We start from the raw sequence: 17506 nt of genomic DNA, 5'->3' as shown, positions 1-17506 counted from the left end.
CTGCCACAAAGCTGTTAAATGTTTCATTTCCTATTTCTGGAACGTGCGTGCGTGTGTGCTGTCACTTCAGTCGTGTCCGACTCTCTGCAACCCCATGGACTGTGGCCCACCAGGCTCCTCTGCCCATGGGATTCTCCAGGCAAGGGTTCTGGAGTGGGTTGCCCTGTCCTCCTCCGGAGGATCCTCCCAACTCAGAGATCAATCCTCCAATTTTAACTTCTCCTACTTTCTCCTATTCATTCCTTAGACTTGAGCTGAAAGGTTACTTCCTCAGGAATGCCTCCATTTACCCCCAGGTCAAGACAAATTCTTTTGTTATATGCTCCCACAGAATGAATGAATGTTTCACTTAAATAATGAATACTGCATTATTAAGTAGGATAATACAGATCTATAGTTACTGACCAAGAAATTTCTTTTTTCTCCCACTATCTCTGATGCGTGCTTTTCTATAATTACATGTATTTGTACGCACAAGAAAAAGTCTGAAAATACATACACCAAAATGTTAACAGAAATTATCTTAGGAGGAAAACTGCTAAGTCACTTCAGTCGTTTTCGACTCTGTGCGACCCCATAGATGGCAGCCCACCAGGCTCCCCTGTCCCTGGGATTCTCCAGGCAAGAACACTGGAGTGGGTTGCCATTTCCTTCTCCAATGCATGAAAGTGAAAAGTGAAAGTGAAGTTGCTCAGTCGTGTCCGACTCTTCGCAACCCCATGGACTGCAGCCTACCAGGCTCCTCCATTCATGGGATTTTCCAGGCAAGAGTACTGGAGTGGGGTGCCATTGCCTTCTCTGTAGAAGGAGAACTAAGATAACTTAAATCTTGAGAGGATTAGGGAAGATTAACCTATACCTTTTATTACAGTTTTCTTTGTTTTTATACGAAATTTAAAATTACTATAAACATAAAAATAATGTAGAAGAATATGTAAATATATTTATTATAAATACAAAAAATAAATGTAAAAGTATTGTGGATAAAGAATGCCACCTGCCATTTGAGTGAACAAACGGTGCTGTGCCTGTCAAGCCATCAGCCATTGGAGCTGCTCCGTACCTTCTCACACGCACTAAAATGATTAATTGGAAATGTCTGCTTTTGTAATTAGCAGTCCATCTTTTGGTGCTTTCACTACATAGTTTTTTTTCCCCATCAAAACTCCTTTTTATCCTGACTCCTCTCTTACCAACAGTCCCTCAGAGCTATCTGAAAGACTGTCATTCCAGTCCTTAGTGTTAGCCACTCAGTCCTATCCGACTCTTTGTGAGCCCAGGGACTGTAGCCCGCCAGGCTCCTTTGTCCATGGAATTCTCCAGGTAAGAATACTAGAGTGGGTTGCCATTCTCTTCTCTAGGGCATTTCCCAACCCAGGGATCTAACCTGGGTCTCTCACATTGCAGGCAGACTCTTTACCATCTGAGCCACCAGGGAAGCCCTTTAGTCCTTAGTAACACCTCCGAAAAAGCCGAACTCTTCATTTGCAGGTTATGCTTTTTTTTTTTTTTCCAGTTGACAGTATACATTTAATCAATTTTATACTCTGTAGTATAAATGTTTTATATAAAAAATTTTAAGATATTTGGTAGATGAATAATTGGAATACCTTGGAAGATTGCTTGTTCGTACCTTTAGTTCACCATTAAAAAACTTCTGGATGGATTGGATCAGCTGCTCGACAACGACTTCACCGAGGGGGCCTTGGTGGGTCAGGTGTCTGGAGGTGTCTGTGAGGGATTCCCTGGGGAGTCCGGGGATTTCCGAGATGTCCGAGTCTAACGCCGAAAGAAAGACATTGGATGGTGCCTCTGTACTGTGTGAAGTCACACGGTTTAGTGGGGAGGACCCCTGGACATCAAGATAGATAGGTCCTGTTCTCACCCTTCCTATTTCCTCTGCAACCCGGGACAAGTCTCTTCCCCTCCTGAGTCTGTTTTCTCAATTACAAATCCAATGTTCTCCAGTGAGTGAGTGAAGTCGCTCAGTCGTGTCCGACTCTTTGTGACCCCATGGACTGTAGCCTACCAGGCTCCTTTGTCCATGGGATTCTCCAGGCAAGAGTACTAGAGTGGGTTGCCATTTCCTTCTCCAACGGCCTCCAATGTTCTCCAAGGCCCTCCTAAACTACAAACACCTTTAAGGCTGAGCTGAGGGTTATAAGAGCATGGGTTTTTCTAAGTCTGAGACTAGTTTGAATCCTGGATCCACCACTTACTAGCTATATGACATTCATTAAATTAGTCTGTCTCTTAGAAGCTTAGATTCCTCACCAATAAAACAGGGTTATTGTTGGAGACTGAGTGAGGTAGTACATACAGAAGACTTTCTCAGTATGTGGCCCACAGTAAGCACTTCAATGGTAGATATTCTTCTGTAAATCCAAAAGTCTTTGAGCCTGCAGTGACTAGAGCTTAAAATATAGTGGCCTCTTGTGCTGATGATCTCTTTCCAAGTGGAGCAGGTGGCTGAGTAAGTGCTTGAGGTATCTCCTTCTTGACCTGAGATATAGTGGGTTGGCCAAAAAGCTAGTTTGGGTTTTTCCATACCATCTTATGGAAACATCTGAACGAACTTTTGGGCCAACCTAATACTTTAACAGCACAGGTTCCAGAGTCTGCCTAGGCTCACATCCTGGTTCTGCCTCTTCTAGCTTTCTGACTTTATGCAACCTTAGTTTCTCTGGGCCTATTTCTACATTTCCAAAATGGGGATGATAACAACCTTCTTTATCGAGTGACAAGGATTCTGCTGGCATCATTTTCCTGTTCATGTAGTTTTTAAGATTATAAAATACACCAATTCTGTTTAATAAACTTTGCAGGAAAAAAGGAACACTCTGATACCAATTACAGTGATTATAAAATAAATATATCATGATTAGAAATTATACAATGTGACAATGTATATCTTATAATTGAGGAAATACAATAATTTTATTGCCAGTGAGGAACATAGCGTTTTCCTTTGGGCCTTCCTAGATTCAGGTCGTTTTATATCCTTGCTTCCTCCATTTCTGATACCAAATTTCTTATTCCTATTGGGTAAATAGCCTTCCTAGTTCCTCCCTAACACACCTATCAGCTGAGGGTTTCTCTACTTTTGTTCACTTAGTGGTTTCCATGACTACTGTCTTCTGTACATTTCTCCCACTTCCTGCCATGTGTCTGTCGTCCATTGGAAGCCTATGTTCCTGTTCACCCATGATCTTTGCACAGGCTTTCCTTCTGCCTGCTTGTTTCTTCTTCCTCTCCCCACCTTCCCTTCCTCTCTTTGCCTAGCTAACCCCTACTCATCCATCAGAGCTCAACTCCAGGATCCCTTTCCTGAATCCCCTTTGCCCATTTTGGCTAAGTATCCTCTGAGCTGCTAATAAACCTTTCTCTGTCTGCTCATTACTTCCTCCCCAACCCTTAATCACACACATTATACTGAGCTCCAATCATTTGTTTATAAGTACACTGTTCTATAGCTAGATCAGTGTTGAGAGAACAATAGGGCTTCAATAAATATTTGTTGAATGAATGTACAAGTGAATTAATGTAGTTCCTCAAACACACTGTAGCTGTTCAACTTTTTCATAGTGCTTACTACAATTTGTAATTACTTTGTTTGTTGTCTGTTTACTTTTTGGGGGTCATTTTCAAAAAGCACTATAATGTAAATCCTATGAGGGCAGGGATCACATTGGCCCTGTTCATTGTTGTATGCCCAGCAACTGGTCCTCAAAAAATGTTTGTAGTATAAATGAAAGATAGTTATGCTGTAACCCAATCCAGCAACCATCCACATCTACCTCTCCCTTCTCAGAATCCTTCTAGCACTTAGACTCTGTACAAGCCTTTAGGATGATGTTTCAGGACCAAGTTTAGATTTCTATATACCTAGAATAATATATCATCTCATTTTGCCAATCACATTCCAAGGTCCTAAAGTCAGGGACCAAATTCGCTGTCAAAATCTAGTTGACAGCTGGTCATCCTGAAACGTCACTCAACAAGAGATTCCCTGTTCCCAGCCCCACTCCTTTATCTTTCCCCCATTTCACCTGTAAGTTCAAGGCTACTTGGTTGCTTTTTAATATCCTCTAAGTTGCCCAGCTGCAAATCCACACTTCCTGAATCACTGTCAGAAGCATAAGGCATCACTATTTCTTCTCGACCACAGATCCTAGGAATGAAGAGGGGATTGGAAAAATTAGTTTTTCAGGACGGCTTCTGTCTCATCACTCAAGTGAAAGTTTAAATGTCCCCTTCTCAGAGAGGCATTTATTGATCACCAATCTACATTAAGTAGCTTCTCCCTACCCAGTCTCATATTTATTTGTTCATTTCTTGCATAGTATTTAATTATTACCTACAATTATCAAGTTTATGTGTGTTTGTTTACTGACCATCTCCCATCAGACTATAAACTCCACGAGGGAAGAAATCTTGTTGATGTGGTCACAGTTGTATATTTGATATGGGCAGAGTAAAGGGACAAAGTAGGTGATTAAATAGGTAATCCCACTAAAGAATCATAAGTAATGGAAAAAGTATGGGAGACCCCTAAGTTAACAGTCACTCTAGAAAGCAGGTTTACTTACGACAAAACCAAGAACAAAGCTGAGCAACAAAACTGTGCAGCAGGGAACTTTCCTGGTGGTCCAGTGGTTAAGAATCCACCTTCCAATGCAGGGGATGCAGGTTCCATCCCTGGTCTGGGAACTAAGTTCCTACATGCTGCGGGGCAACTAAGCACATGTGTTGCAACTAGAGAAGCCCTTGCAACCCAGCACGAGAAGCCCACTGACTGCAGCTAGAGGAGCCCCCATGCGTAGCAACTAAAGAAAGCCCACACCCTGCATCGAAGATGCAGCACGGCAAAAAAAAAAAAAACAACCACCACCAGAAACCTGTGCAATAGAAGCATGAGGTATACCCATGCACAAGAAAACAATAGGGGAATGAGACCCACATCCTGTCCAATGAGGTCAATGAGTTAATGATTCCTATTTCATGCTCCTCTGCACACACTAAAAAAGGGATAAGGTGACATTATACTGAAACCTGAGATGATTTACCATTTATGGTGTTCGTTACCATCTTTTTGCTCATTTTCACTGTACCATGACAGTCCCAGTTTGAACATGTAGAGATGAGAAAACTCCCCCACCTGATACAGAGGAAAAGGAGGAGCTGATGATGGAAGCTCGATGTCCACTAAAGAATGAGGGAGAAGGTGGTCTTCTCCCCCTCCCCACATTTCCTTTGAGTATAAAACTATAGGGCAGTATGTTCTGAGCCCTGCACCCTCCTGCCCATCTGCTTGTAAACCTCACAAGCATCCTATTCTAATAAATCACTTCTTATCTATAACATTGCCTCTCAGTCAATTCTTTCTGTGTTGAGACATAAAGAACTGGGGCTCTTTGGAGCCCCTGAAACATATTTCTGTGGTTTCATCCTCAGTACCTAACACATTGTCAGCCTCATGAGAAGTGAATGGATAGGTAAAAGATACTACTCCACTGATAAAAGAGACTGAGGCAGAACACTGCCCCTCTTTCAGCCCCCTTTACCCTTTCATACTTTTTCTTATCTCACAGTATCATCTATCATTCACTTATTAATGATATTGTATCATCATTATCCTTCTACTAAAATGTCTTAAATATTCATTGGAAGGACCAATGCTGAAGCTCCAATACTTTGGCCACCTGATGCGAAGAACTAACTCATTGGAAAAGACCCTGATGCTGGGAAAGATTGAAGGCAAAAGGAGCAGGAGGCGGAAGAGGGTGAGATGGTTAGATAGCATCACTGACTCAATGGAAATGAATTTAAGCAAACTCCAGGAGATAATAGAGGACAGGGAGCCTGGCGTGCTGAAGTCCAAGGGGCTGAAAAGAGTGGGACATGACTTCAGTTCAGTTCAGTTCAGTCACTCAGTCTGACTCTTTTCGACCCCATGAATCGCAGCACACCAGGCCTCCCTGTCCATCACCAACTCCCGGAGTTCACTCAGACTCACGTCCATCGAGTCAGTGATGCCATCCAGCCATCTCATCCTCTGTCATCCCCTTCTCCTCCTGCCCCTAATCCCTCCCGGCATCAGAGTCTTTTCCAATGAGTCAACTCTTCGCATGAGGTGGCCAAAGTACTGGAGTTTCAGCTTTAGCATCATTCCTTCCAAAGAAATCCCAGGGCTGATCTCCTTCAGAATGGCCTGGTTGGATCTCCTTGCAGTCCAAGGGACTCTAACAACAATAAACATGTAACTGAAACTTTAAAAGTGACTTATTTTCTGAATTAGATAATAATTTTCAAACACAACACAAATATTTTCAAGTTTCTGTGCTATTTATAATGTAAAATCTACAGATGAGATATATTTTTAAGTTTAATCTCGATTAACATTATCTCCAACATTAAATTTACTCAATAACAAAGCAATAAGTTAAGCCCTGGTTTGTAGCATTTGCTGACTCTATGGTACAAATATTCCATTTGCAGCCAAATCAAGCTACCAATGTTACTGGAAAGAGATGTGTAGTAGCACAGCATGATATAATATTTCCACCATTCATATACAGTAGATACAAGCTACCACAAAAGCACAGACAATGGTAAAATAAAGGAAAATAATTAGGAAATGATGAATTTTGTTTTTAATATACTTTATTTCATTTTAAGTATATATAATTTAATTCTTCTAATATTTAACAACCAATTTGCAAAATTCCCCTCACTTATATATTTTTTACTTAGGTGGCTTCCCTGGTGGCTCAGTGGGTAAAGTGTCTGCCTACAATGCGGGAGACCTGGGTTTGATCCTTGGGTTGGGAAGATTCGCTGGAGAAGGAAATGGCAACCCACTCCAGTACTCTTGCCTGGAAAATCCCATGGACTGAGAAGCCTGGTAGGCTACAGTCCATGGGGTCGCAAAGAGTCGGACATGACTGAGTGACTTTCCCTTCCCTTCATAGTTGATTTAGGGAGAAGGCAATGGCAACCCACTCCAGTACTCTTGCCTGGAAAATCCTGTGGGCGGAAGAGCCTGGTAGGCTGCAGTCCATGGGGTCACAAAGAGTTGGACTGAGCGACTTCACTTTCATTTTTCACTTTCGTGCATTGGAGAAGGAAATGGCAACCCACTCCAGTGTTCTTGCCTGGAGAATCCCAGGGACGGGGGAGCCTGGTGGGCTGCCGTCTATGGGGTTGCACAGAGTCGCACATGACTGAAGCGACTTAGCAACAGCTGCAGCATAGTTGATTTATGGGCTTCCCAGGTGGCACTAGTAGTAAAGAACACATCTTGACAATGCAGGAGGCATAGGCATAAGAACCTCAGGTTCCATCCCTGGGTCAGGAAGATCCCCTGGAGGAGGGCATGGCAACCCACTCCAGTATTCTACCCTGGAGGGCCCCATTGACAGAAAAGCCTGGAGAGCTACAGTCAATGGGGTCACAAAGAGTTGGACATGACTGAAGCAACTTAGCATGTATGCACATATAGTTGATTTACAATGCTGCGTTAGTTTCTGGTGTACACCAACGTGAGAGAATATATAGATATATACAGAAAATATATTTTTTCTCATTCTTTTTCATTGGTTTATTATAGGATACTGAATACAGTTCCCTGTGCTATACAGTAGGACTTTTCAGTTCAGTTCAGTCGCTCTGTCGAGTTCTACTCTTTGCAACCCCATGGACTGCAGCACACCAGGCTACTCTGTCCATCACCAACTCCTGGAGCTTGCTCAAACTCATGTCTATCGAGTCAGTGATGCCATCTAACCATCTCATCCTCTGCTGTCCCCTTCTCCTCCTGTCTTCAATCCTTCCCAGCATCAGGGTCTTTTCCAATGAGTCAATTCTTGGCAGCAGGTGGCCAAAGTATTGGAGTTTCAGCTTCAGCATCAGTCCTTTCAATGAATATTCAGGACTGATTTCCTTTAGGATTGACTGGTTTGCTCTCCTTGCAGTCAGTCCAAGGGACTCTGGAGAGTCTTCTCCAACACCATAGTTCAAAAACATTAATTCTTCAGTGCTCAGCTTTCTTTATAGTCCAACTCTCACATCCATACACGACTACTGGAAAAACCATAGCTTTGACTAGACAATTTGACTATTTCAAATTTGGCAATTTAAAAAAAGGCACCAGAGATCCAATTGCCAACATCCCAGTAGGACTTTGAGGTTTATCAAAATTTCTGAGAAAATTAACAGTTGACTCTCACAAGCCAGTATGAGGCTTCAGCACACCACTGGTTGTCTTAGTATTGAGTTGGAGGAGTTTTTTATATATTCTAGATCAGTGCTGTCCATTAGAATATTCTGTGACAATGGAAATGTTCTATATGCTCTATAATTGTGCACAGTTCAGTATCATCTCCACCAGCCACATGGGGCCACTGAATGTTTGAAATATGGCTAATACAAATGACAAACTGAATTTTTAATTTTAATTAAATTCAAATTAAAATATCCACATATTTAATCGCTAGTATACCATACAGTAGCACACGACCAAACAGAGAAAGAACTGACTCTTCCTTGTTTGGGACAGTAATAGATGGTAATATCCAGGACACTAATGATTGTAAAAGTTATATCGCATTGTGAATACTTTGTGTTCGTAACAGTTAAAAGCAGATTATAGTCAGACTGTCCCGGTTAACATTTTTAAATTTTCTTCTCTATAAAATGGAAATATTAATAGTACATATCTCACAGACTGGGGATGAGCAGTGAATGAAACAAAGTATATGGAGCGTTTAGTACGCTGTCTGGCTATCCCGTAAACGTTGAATAATCTGAGTTACCTAATTAATAAATTCTTAGACGAGTCACTTCCATTGGGATTTATATTCTCCTCACACAAAAGTATGCAGATCGGTTTAAAAGTAACTTATAAGTCAGTTACTAACAACCGAAACAATCTTCAGGGAAAGCTGCCATAATTTTCTTATTTAAAAAAAAAAAAAAACCCGCAAACCGCTCAAATGTTGCCGGCCCTTTTCCACCGGACCCTTTCCATTCCTTTAAAATCGGCCGGGTTGCAGAGAGACGACTGAGTGACACTGCGACCGACCAATCACAGGAGGCCCCGTCTCGGGCCCACCCCTGAGGCCTTGTCCAACCGCCTGCCGGTGCCTTCCGGAATGGGACCGTTGCAAGGAGGTCGGTTCCAAGTGGGCCGGGGCGCGGGGGGGAGGAAGCGGACCTGTACGCGCGGGCCGTGGCGCACTGCGTGCTCAACACTGTGCAGCTGGTGAGCGCCGCCCTGCCCAGCGGAACGGCGGGGACTGACCTGTGCCTGGAGCCCATCCCAGCACACGGGGTCTGCCGCGAGTTCCCGGCGTCCCCTCCGGAGCCCTTTTGGAGCCACCTTTTCGAGCGGAAGTCCGCCTGCGGCTCGGGCCCTGGTGGGACCTGCTCGGAGGAATGGCGCTGCCGGGTGAGGCGTTGCGCAGGGCTTGACAAGGGGGTCCCGCGGCCCACACGCCTTGGCGAGTGGGCCGTCGCCCGCGAGGGGCTAGTGCTGGCCATTCGGGGGCCGGCCAGGAGGGTTCCTCTTCCCCTGCGGGGCAGGGGCATGAGCTCGGGCTCTTTGGGGGTCCGGCGTCTGAGGGGGGGCTGGCCTGGCCAGCAGTTGGGACTGCGGGCGAGTGGAGGAGAGGGTGGCGGTCGGTACGGCGCGGGCTACGGGTCCCCCCGAGACCCAGTCGGGAACCGCAGCCGCGGAAACCCGCGGTCTGGCTTCACCCATTCATTTGACTCGCGCCGGCTTCCGGGCCAGGTGGCCTAAGAGTGAGCTTTTGGCTAAATCGTCCTTTGGACCATAGTTTCCTGTTCAGTGAAAGGGGTTAGAAAATCACACCTCTTTGAGAACTTACGAGCGTGAGTTCTGAAGTTAAGATTTCTCCGGGTACAAACTTGCAGTCTGCCACGTTTTCGTAAAGTGACCCTGTGCAAGTTACTTAACTCCTCTGCACCTCAGTTTCTCATCTGTTAAATAGGTTAGTCTCGTAAATTACAATGGGAGTTAAATAGACCATCTCCCTGCATAGTGTAGAACAGTGCGCGGCAATCAGTAAGCACTCAGTAAACTGAACTATATTGCCAGGTATTGAGAGGACACTGCAGGATGCAACCTCGTGTAGTCTCACAGCAACTTGGGAAATGTGTACTATTTTATTATTTCCACTTGACAGACGGAATCTCAGAGAAGACAGGTAACTTGCCCAAGGTAACAATGAATAAATCTGTGGGCTCACTGCTCCATTATTTGACAGGTTGAAGATAACAGAGTTCCTGCAGTTTGATTCTCAACTAGTTAACCTGTCTTAGGGCAGGTAACTATTTCTGAGACTCAGTTTCTTTGTCTGTAAAGTGCACAGACTAGGGTATTGTGAGGATTTAATGACTAAAGGCACACAGAGTTCTTTTGTATTGTGTGGGCATACCAGGCACGTGTTAAGTGCTCAGATTACAGTCCCCAAAGATGTAATATCATTAATATCGTTGATATGAGGTGGGAATATCAGGACACTAGCACAAGTGCTATGTTAGAGGAACTTGCAGTCTAGCTGGGAAAATGCTGGTCATAGTTTCTAGGTCTTAATGTACTGAGTACATGCATGTATTCAAGGCACTGGGTCAGCATTAGTATCTGGATCCCTCTTTTACATCTTTACACGTATCAGCAATTCTAATTGAGTTCTAGCCAGACTCCAACCAGTTGGTCCCCTGGTTTAGACCACCACCATCTTTTTTCTTGAGGTATGGCTGTGGTCTCCTGACTGGTGTCTCTTTTTCTATCCTTATGCTATGCTAAGTCACTTCAGTCGTGTCCGACTCTGTGCGACCCCATAGACGGCAGCCCACCAGGCTCCCGAGTCCCAGGGATTCTCCAGGCAAGAACACTGGAGTGGGTTGCCATTGCCTTCTCCAGTGCATGAAAGTGAAAAGTAAAAGTGAAGTCACTCAGTTGTGTCCAACTCTTAGCGACCCCATGGATTGCAGCCTAACAGGCTCCTCCTTCCATGGGATTTTCCAAGCAAGAGTACTGGAGTAGGGTGCCATTGCCTTCTCCGGTTCTATCCTTGCTCCTCTGTAATCTCAGCACAGTATTGTTTGTTCTCAACACAAAGTTCCTGTTAAAATGTAAAACAGATCACTCCTCTGCTCAAAATTTTCTCAATGAAAGCCAGAGTGCCCATAGGGTCGTCCGGGTTTGACCTTTGCTGTGTCTGTCACCTTGTCCTACTTCTCACCCCTTGCTTAATCCTCTCCAGCCATGTCCTCCTGGCTAGTGCAGACGGGTCTCTGTACTTGCTTTTCTTCTTGGGATAGTTTCCCTCTGGATATCTTCATGACTTTCTCCCTCTTTTCCCTCAGGTTTATACATAATATCTCTATTTCTTAGTTAGGCCTTCAGAGGCTGCCATGTTTAAAGTTGCAGCTCTTCCCAGATATCCCTTATGTTCTTTATTTTTCTCCACAGCACTTTTCACCTTCTAAGATGATGAATAATGTTTCTTAGTTTTTTTGTGTCATGTCTTTTCCCAGTAGAGTGTAAGTTCCATGAGGTTAGGGATTTTTGTTCCGTTTCATGTTGTATTAACACCAAAGATAGTTCTTGGTACATAGTAGTTATTCAGAAACATTTGATGAATGATGATCCACATTACAGATCTCTTTCTAGTTTTTTTAAAGAGCTTTCACATTCTTTAGGTTATTTAATACACACCAGGGCTTAAGTAGCACGAACACTCATATCTCTAATGTAGGCATCCCTTCATCAACATTCTCCCAAAAATAGTGGAGTGAGAACTCTAGATGGACCTGGATATGAGTCCAAGATTGGCTGTGTCTAAAGGCTGTTCTGGTTGTCTTTCTTATTTGTAAAATACCTTTCTTAAGGGGTTCTAGTTCAAACTGAAGTAGACGATATAGGCAAAGGGGAATTAATTATAAATGTTAACCTTGTGATTATTGTTGGAAGGCAGACTGTTCATGAAGCTGCCTGTTTGAAAGGATTTTATTCCAATGAAAAGTAGAAATGTTCGACTCCTGGCATTTCCCTCTGTCCCCTGGGGCATAATAGATGAGGACTGATTTTTTTTTTTCCCATTTATTCAGCAAATATTAGTTCAGTACTACCATGTGCAAGGCTTGGAAATACTGGGATGAATAAAAGCAACAGCCTATCCTCGTGGAGCTTATAGTTTAGCAGAGGAATCAGACATTACTAAATTTAGTTGTAAAAAATACTACATAGAATTGTAAGTTGCTTTGAGAAATATAGAAACAACAACAATAATGTAAAAGAAGGAGTAGTTAACATTTATGTAACCCTTATTTATATACATGCCACTAAGATACTCTAACTTAATGCATGTAATCCTAACAACCCTGAGGTAGATACTGGTATTATCCCACTTGAGGAAACTGAGGCACAGACTGGTCACATTGTAACTGCCATGGCCACCTGGCTAAAAAGTGACAGAGCTGAGATTTAAACCTGGCCCCAGACACCTTGTGTTTCACCATAGAACTGGGACCCCATCCAGAGGAAGGCTGCTGGGGGGCTTCTTAAGGAAGAGATGCTGCTGCTGCTATGTTGCTTCAGTCGTGTCTGACTCTGTGCGATCCCATAGATGGCAGCCCACCAGGCTCCCCCGTCCCCGGGATTCTCCATGCAAGAACACTGGAGTGGGTTGCCATTTCCTTCTCCAATGCATGAAAGTGAAAAGTCAAAGTGAAGTCGCTCAGTCATGTCTGACTCTTAGCGACCCCATGGATTGCAGCCTACCAGGCTCCTCCGTCCATGGGATTTTCCAGGCAAGACTACTGGAGTGGGGTGCCATTGCCTTCTCCAAAGGAAGAGATACTTGACCTGAAATCTGAAAGTTGAAATTAAGCAGGAGAAGACATGCCAAAGAGCTGGGTAGGAAAGAACACGACTCGTTAGAGGAACGGAGAGGAGGGCAGAGAGCCACAGATGAAAGAATGGGGGAAGAGGTCCCACTGGGAAACAGGCAAGGCCACGTGAGGACTCGGGTTTGGATTTGTCCTAGGAGGCATTGGAGCTACAAACATACCTGAGACAGGAATGGCATGATGAGCCCCTTGCTTTAGATGCCCAGAAGCTGCTGGGAGAACTGTCATTCAAATAGTTGAAGACTGTGCCCAGCGGTTCCCCAGGTGGAACCTCCCATTTCCTCACCCTTCCTTACATGACTTGGTTCCCAGACCTTGGTGCGCCTCATCATTGGAACTGTGTATAAAAGTTTGAATAGTGTGGAGTGTATTTATTTAACAATCATTTCCCCCCAAGGTTCAAGCACTGTCTTCCTGTTGGCCCTGACAATCATAGCCAGCACCCAGGCTTTGACGCCTACTCACTACCTCACCAAGCATGACGTGGAGAGACTGAAAGCCTCTCTGGACCGCCCTTTCACAAGTTTGGAGTCTGCTTTCTACTCCATCGTGGGACTCAGCAGCCTTGGTGCCCAGGTGCCAGATGTAAAGGTGAGATCACTTTTGCCCTGGTGGCCTCATTCCCTCACTGTCTTCCTTTTGTTTACTTCAAACCTAACTCTTGCTTATTTGAGAATACCCAAGGCTAAGCCAATATCATAACTATTTATATCAATCTGACAGATCCTCTTTTTTCTCCTGAATGACTAATGTATGTTAGTACCATGCCGGGTGTTTAGTAAAGTATAAAGAAGACCAAGTCATAAATCCTTTAGGAACTTTCTGTAGCTTTTATTGAAACTTTTACGGTGAGGCTGGGGTTTCCTGGTAGCTCAGACGGTAAAGAATTATGGAGATCGCAGTTTGATCTCTGGGTGGGGAGGATCCCCTGGAGAAAGGAATGGCAACCGACTCCAGTGTTCTTGCCTGGAGAATCCCATGGGCAGAGGAGTCTCACGGGCAACAGTCCATGGGTGGCAAAGAGTCGGACACGACTGAGTGACTTCCATTTCATTTCACTTCACTTACAGTGAGGGGTATACTTGTTAAGTGCCCCGTGTGTGTGGCTAATAAATATTAAAGGAATTCAAGATGGGGAGCATTCACTTTTATTAAACACTGACAGTTACAGCATCAGGCAATTCTGATATATTTTTTGGATCTTTGATGAGGAAAAATGCATCATGACTGAAACCTTTCCTGGATTTAGGAAAAGTCTTAAATTGTGAATTTACATTTTATTTATTACAGCAACATGGACAGCCTAGGGTAGGGAATCAGGGCCAGGTTTCTCACATAAGCCTTGTGTCTCAGTTTCCTATAGTTGTGTAACAAATTACTGTGAACTTAGGGATTTAAAACAACACTCATTTATGAATGGATAGTTCTGTAGGTCAGAAGTCCAGACAGGCTTGGCAGAGCTGTCTGCTTAGTGTCTCATAGGTCCCTTTGAAGATATTGGCCAGGCTTGGCTCTAACCGTAGGCTCTTCAGGTTGTTGGCAGAATCCAGTTTCTTGTGGTCGTGGGTCTGAGGTCCCCATTTTCTCGCTGTCAAGCCAAGGGCTGCTGTCCACTCCTCACGACCATCTCCTTTCTTTTCATCTTGCCCTGTCCCCACTTAGGTGAGTCATGGCATGTTGAGTCCTTGCTCTTCAAATCTCTCTGACCTCCTCTTCTGCTACCAGTTGGAGAAAACTCTCTGCAATTAAAAGGGCTTACCTTTTAGGTCAGGCCTACCTGGAAAATCTCTAAATTTTAAGGTCTGCTGTTTTGGGGCTGTAATTACACCTAAAAAAATCCCTTCATAGCAATTCTTAGGTTAGTGTTCAAATATATAATCAATGGATGGAAATCTGACAATGACATCTTTAGAATGCTGCCTTTCTTATACTAGCATGGAAATGGCCCCACATTTAAATGGTTTATGACTAAAGTTTATTTTTCACTTGTATTATAATATGGCCATCAACAGTCAGCTGGGGCTTTGCTTCATATTCTTCAGGCTAAGATTTAGCCTGATGGAGTAGTCTCTTTCTGGACTGTTGTAGAGATGAAAGCATAACTTTTACAACTTCTCTTCAGAAGAGATACTTGCCACTTGTTTTTTCTTTCTCATTTCTTTGCCTAAAGCAAGTCTGGTAGCCATGCCTGGATTCAACAGATCAGGGCAATGTAATCTTCAGAGGACACTGCAATTTAGGGAGCGGTAACCCCACTCCAGTACTTTTGCCTGGAAAATCCCGTGGATGGAGGAGCCTGGTGGGCTGCAGTCCATGGGGTCGATAGAGTCGGACACGACTGAGCGACTTCACTTTGACTTTTCACTTTCATGCATTGGAGAAGGAAATGGCAACCCACTCCAGTGTTCTTGCCTGGAGAATCTCAGGGACGGGAAGCCTGGTGGGCTGCCGTCTATGGGGTAGCACAGAGTTGGACACGACTGAAGCGACTTAGCAGCAGCAACGTGTCCAGTTAGCGGCTCACTCCCTTTGCCAAGGCCTGTCTTGGCATCCTCCTGGACTCTCACATCCATTGTATCTCTAACAGTCTCCCTCTGCCCCCATCTTTTACTTGTCAACTTGTCCTGGAGAATTTTCCACATTCTGCCTTTGATTGATTATATCCTCATGTTGTTTTTGAACATCTTTTCTTAACTCTTGGATTCTTATAAACAGATAATTCTTGAGGCTTATTTATATTCAGAGTCAGTTTGTAGGCAGTGCTGTGTACTTCCTATTAGTGGATGCATGATACCTGATTGTTTCATTTTTAGTTATGATAAAATTAGATTCACGTGTTGTAACACTAGTCTATCTCTTGTACACAGTATATAGCAGGGATTTGTTTTTTCATCTGTTCTGATAATCTCAGTCTCTTAGTTGGGGATTTAGTTCATTTATATTTTTTGTAACTATGCTGTTGGATTTAAGTCTACCATTTTGTTATTTTCTATTTGTCTATCCATCCTTTCCTCTTCCTTTCCTTTCTTAGTTTGAATCTTTTTTTTTAAAATAGTTTATCTCTTTTATTGACTTTTTGCTTACTTAGCATTTTAGCAGTTGATCTAGAGATTGTAATAAACATCTTTTTTTAAAAAACTTAATATTTAATTGGCTGTACTGGGTCTTGGTTGCTGCGTGTGGGCTTTCTCTAGTTGTGGCATATGGGGGCTACTCGAGCCGTGGTGGACAGGCTTCTCGTTGTGGAGGCTTCTCTTACTGGTGAGCACAGGCTCTAGGGAGCACAGGTTTCAATAGCTGCAGCTCATGGGCTCTAGGCTTAGTATTTGTGGCCTGGGCTTGGTTGTTCTGTGGCATATGGAATCTTCTGGACCAGGGATCGAACCCATGTCCCCTGCATTGGCAGGTGGATTCTCAACCACTGGACCACCAGGCAAGTCCCTGTAATATGCATCTTAACTTATTACAGTATATTTTGAATTATTTTGCTGCATCATGAGTAAGGAAAGGACCTTATAACAAAATATTTCTCTTCAAACTCCCATCATTTGTACTACTGTCATACTTCTTACTTTTTTTCAAGGATCACAGCCTTGTGCTGTCTGGTGTCTCAACATCTCATTTTGTTCAGTTTTATAGTTATATGTGGCAGTTTAATATTTCGATTCCGTCCTGGTCAAAATAGGTAGTCCCAGTTGATGTCTTGGAGTCCATTGCAATTTTTTTTTTTTTTTTTTGATGCTTAAAATGTTCCATTTTTGCCAGTGGGCCAGAATGTTTCTGTATGTGTGTGTTTTTGTGAACTGGTAGTCTTTGAGAATTTCTGATGTCCTTGGTTTATCTTTCCTGGCTGGGACTAGAATCAGTAATTGCTACTATCTATTGAATATCTGATATATGCCAGATACACTGGACATGTTATCTTGAGTGTTGTTAATTCTCAGTTTAGTTCAGTCGCTCAGTGGTGTCCGACTCTTTGTGACCCCATGGACTGCATCACGCCAGGCCTCCCTGTCCATCACCAAGTCCCGGAGTTTACTCAAACTCATGTCCATCGAGTCGGTGATGCCATCCTATCATCTCATCCTCTGTCGTCCCTTTCTCCTCCCACCTTCAATCTTTCCCAGCGTCAGGGTCTTTTTTGGATGAGTCAGTTCTTCCCATCAGGTGGCCAAAGTATTGGAGTTTCAGCTTCACCATCAGTCCTTCCAATGAATATTCAGGACTGATTTCCTTTAGGATGGACTGGTTGGATCTCCTTGCAGTCCAAGGGACTCTCCAGAGTCTTCAACATCACACACAGTTCAAAAGCATCAATTCTTTGGTGCTCAGCTTTCTTTGTAGTCCAACTCTCACATCCATACATGACTACTGGAAAAACCATAGCCTTGACTAGACGGACCTTTGTTGGCAAAGTGATGTCTCTGTTTTTTAAGATGCTGTCTAGGTTGGTCATAACTTTTCTTCCATGGAGCAAGTGTCTTTTAATTTCTTGGCTGCAGTCACCATCTGCAGTGATTCTGGAACCCAAAAAAGTAAAGTCTGCCACTTTCCACTGTTTCCCCATCTA

General features: G+C 43.6%; 2 protein-coding genes across 8 annotated transcripts in view; one reads left to right on the top strand and one right to left on the bottom strand.

Annotated features, from left to right (window-relative positions):
• MROH8 (maestro heat like repeat family member 8) overlaps positions 1-10853 on the bottom strand; it is a 41770-nt gene extending 30917 nt beyond the window's left edge. For both annotated transcript variants that reach the window (XM_027558598.1, XM_027558599.1), the window contains exons 1-3: positions 9302-10853; positions 4050-4171; positions 1634-1779 (exon numbers count right to left, since the gene is read on the bottom strand). In XM_027558598.1, the coding sequence (XP_027414399.1) occupies positions 1634-1779; positions 4050-4171; positions 9302-9588 (555 nt within the window). In that variant the 5' untranslated portion in view covers positions 9589-10853. The remainder of the gene's footprint in view (positions 1-1633; positions 1780-4049; positions 4172-9301) is intronic.
• The window catches only part of RPN2 (ribophorin II), a 71041-nt gene that overhangs the window by 7301 nt on the left and 46234 nt on the right, over positions 1-17506 (top strand). For 2 of the 6 annotated variants that reach the window (XM_027558593.1, XM_027558596.1), the window contains exons 1-2: positions 9136-9171; positions 13334-13527. In XM_027558593.1, coding sequence (XP_027414394.1) covers positions 9153-9171; positions 13334-13527 — 213 coding nt within the window. In that variant the 5' untranslated portion in view covers positions 9136-9152. Of the gene's footprint in view, positions 1-9065; positions 9449-13333; positions 13528-17506 lie in introns of those variants that run through there. The other 4 variants (XM_027558597.1, XM_027558594.1, XM_027558591.1 and 1 more) reach the window with 4 other exon arrangements.

Source organism: Bos indicus x Bos taurus, chromosome 13, assembly GCF_003369695.1.
Source record: "Bos indicus x Bos taurus breed Angus x Brahman F1 hybrid chromosome 13, Bos_hybrid_MaternalHap_v2.0, whole genome shotgun sequence".
In the NCBI taxonomy this organism is placed as follows: Eukaryota; Metazoa; Chordata; class Mammalia; order Artiodactyla; family Bovidae; genus Bos; species Bos indicus x Bos taurus.
The sequence above is the reverse complement of the archived record's forward strand: the minus strand, read 5'-3'. Positions and strand labels throughout refer to the sequence as shown.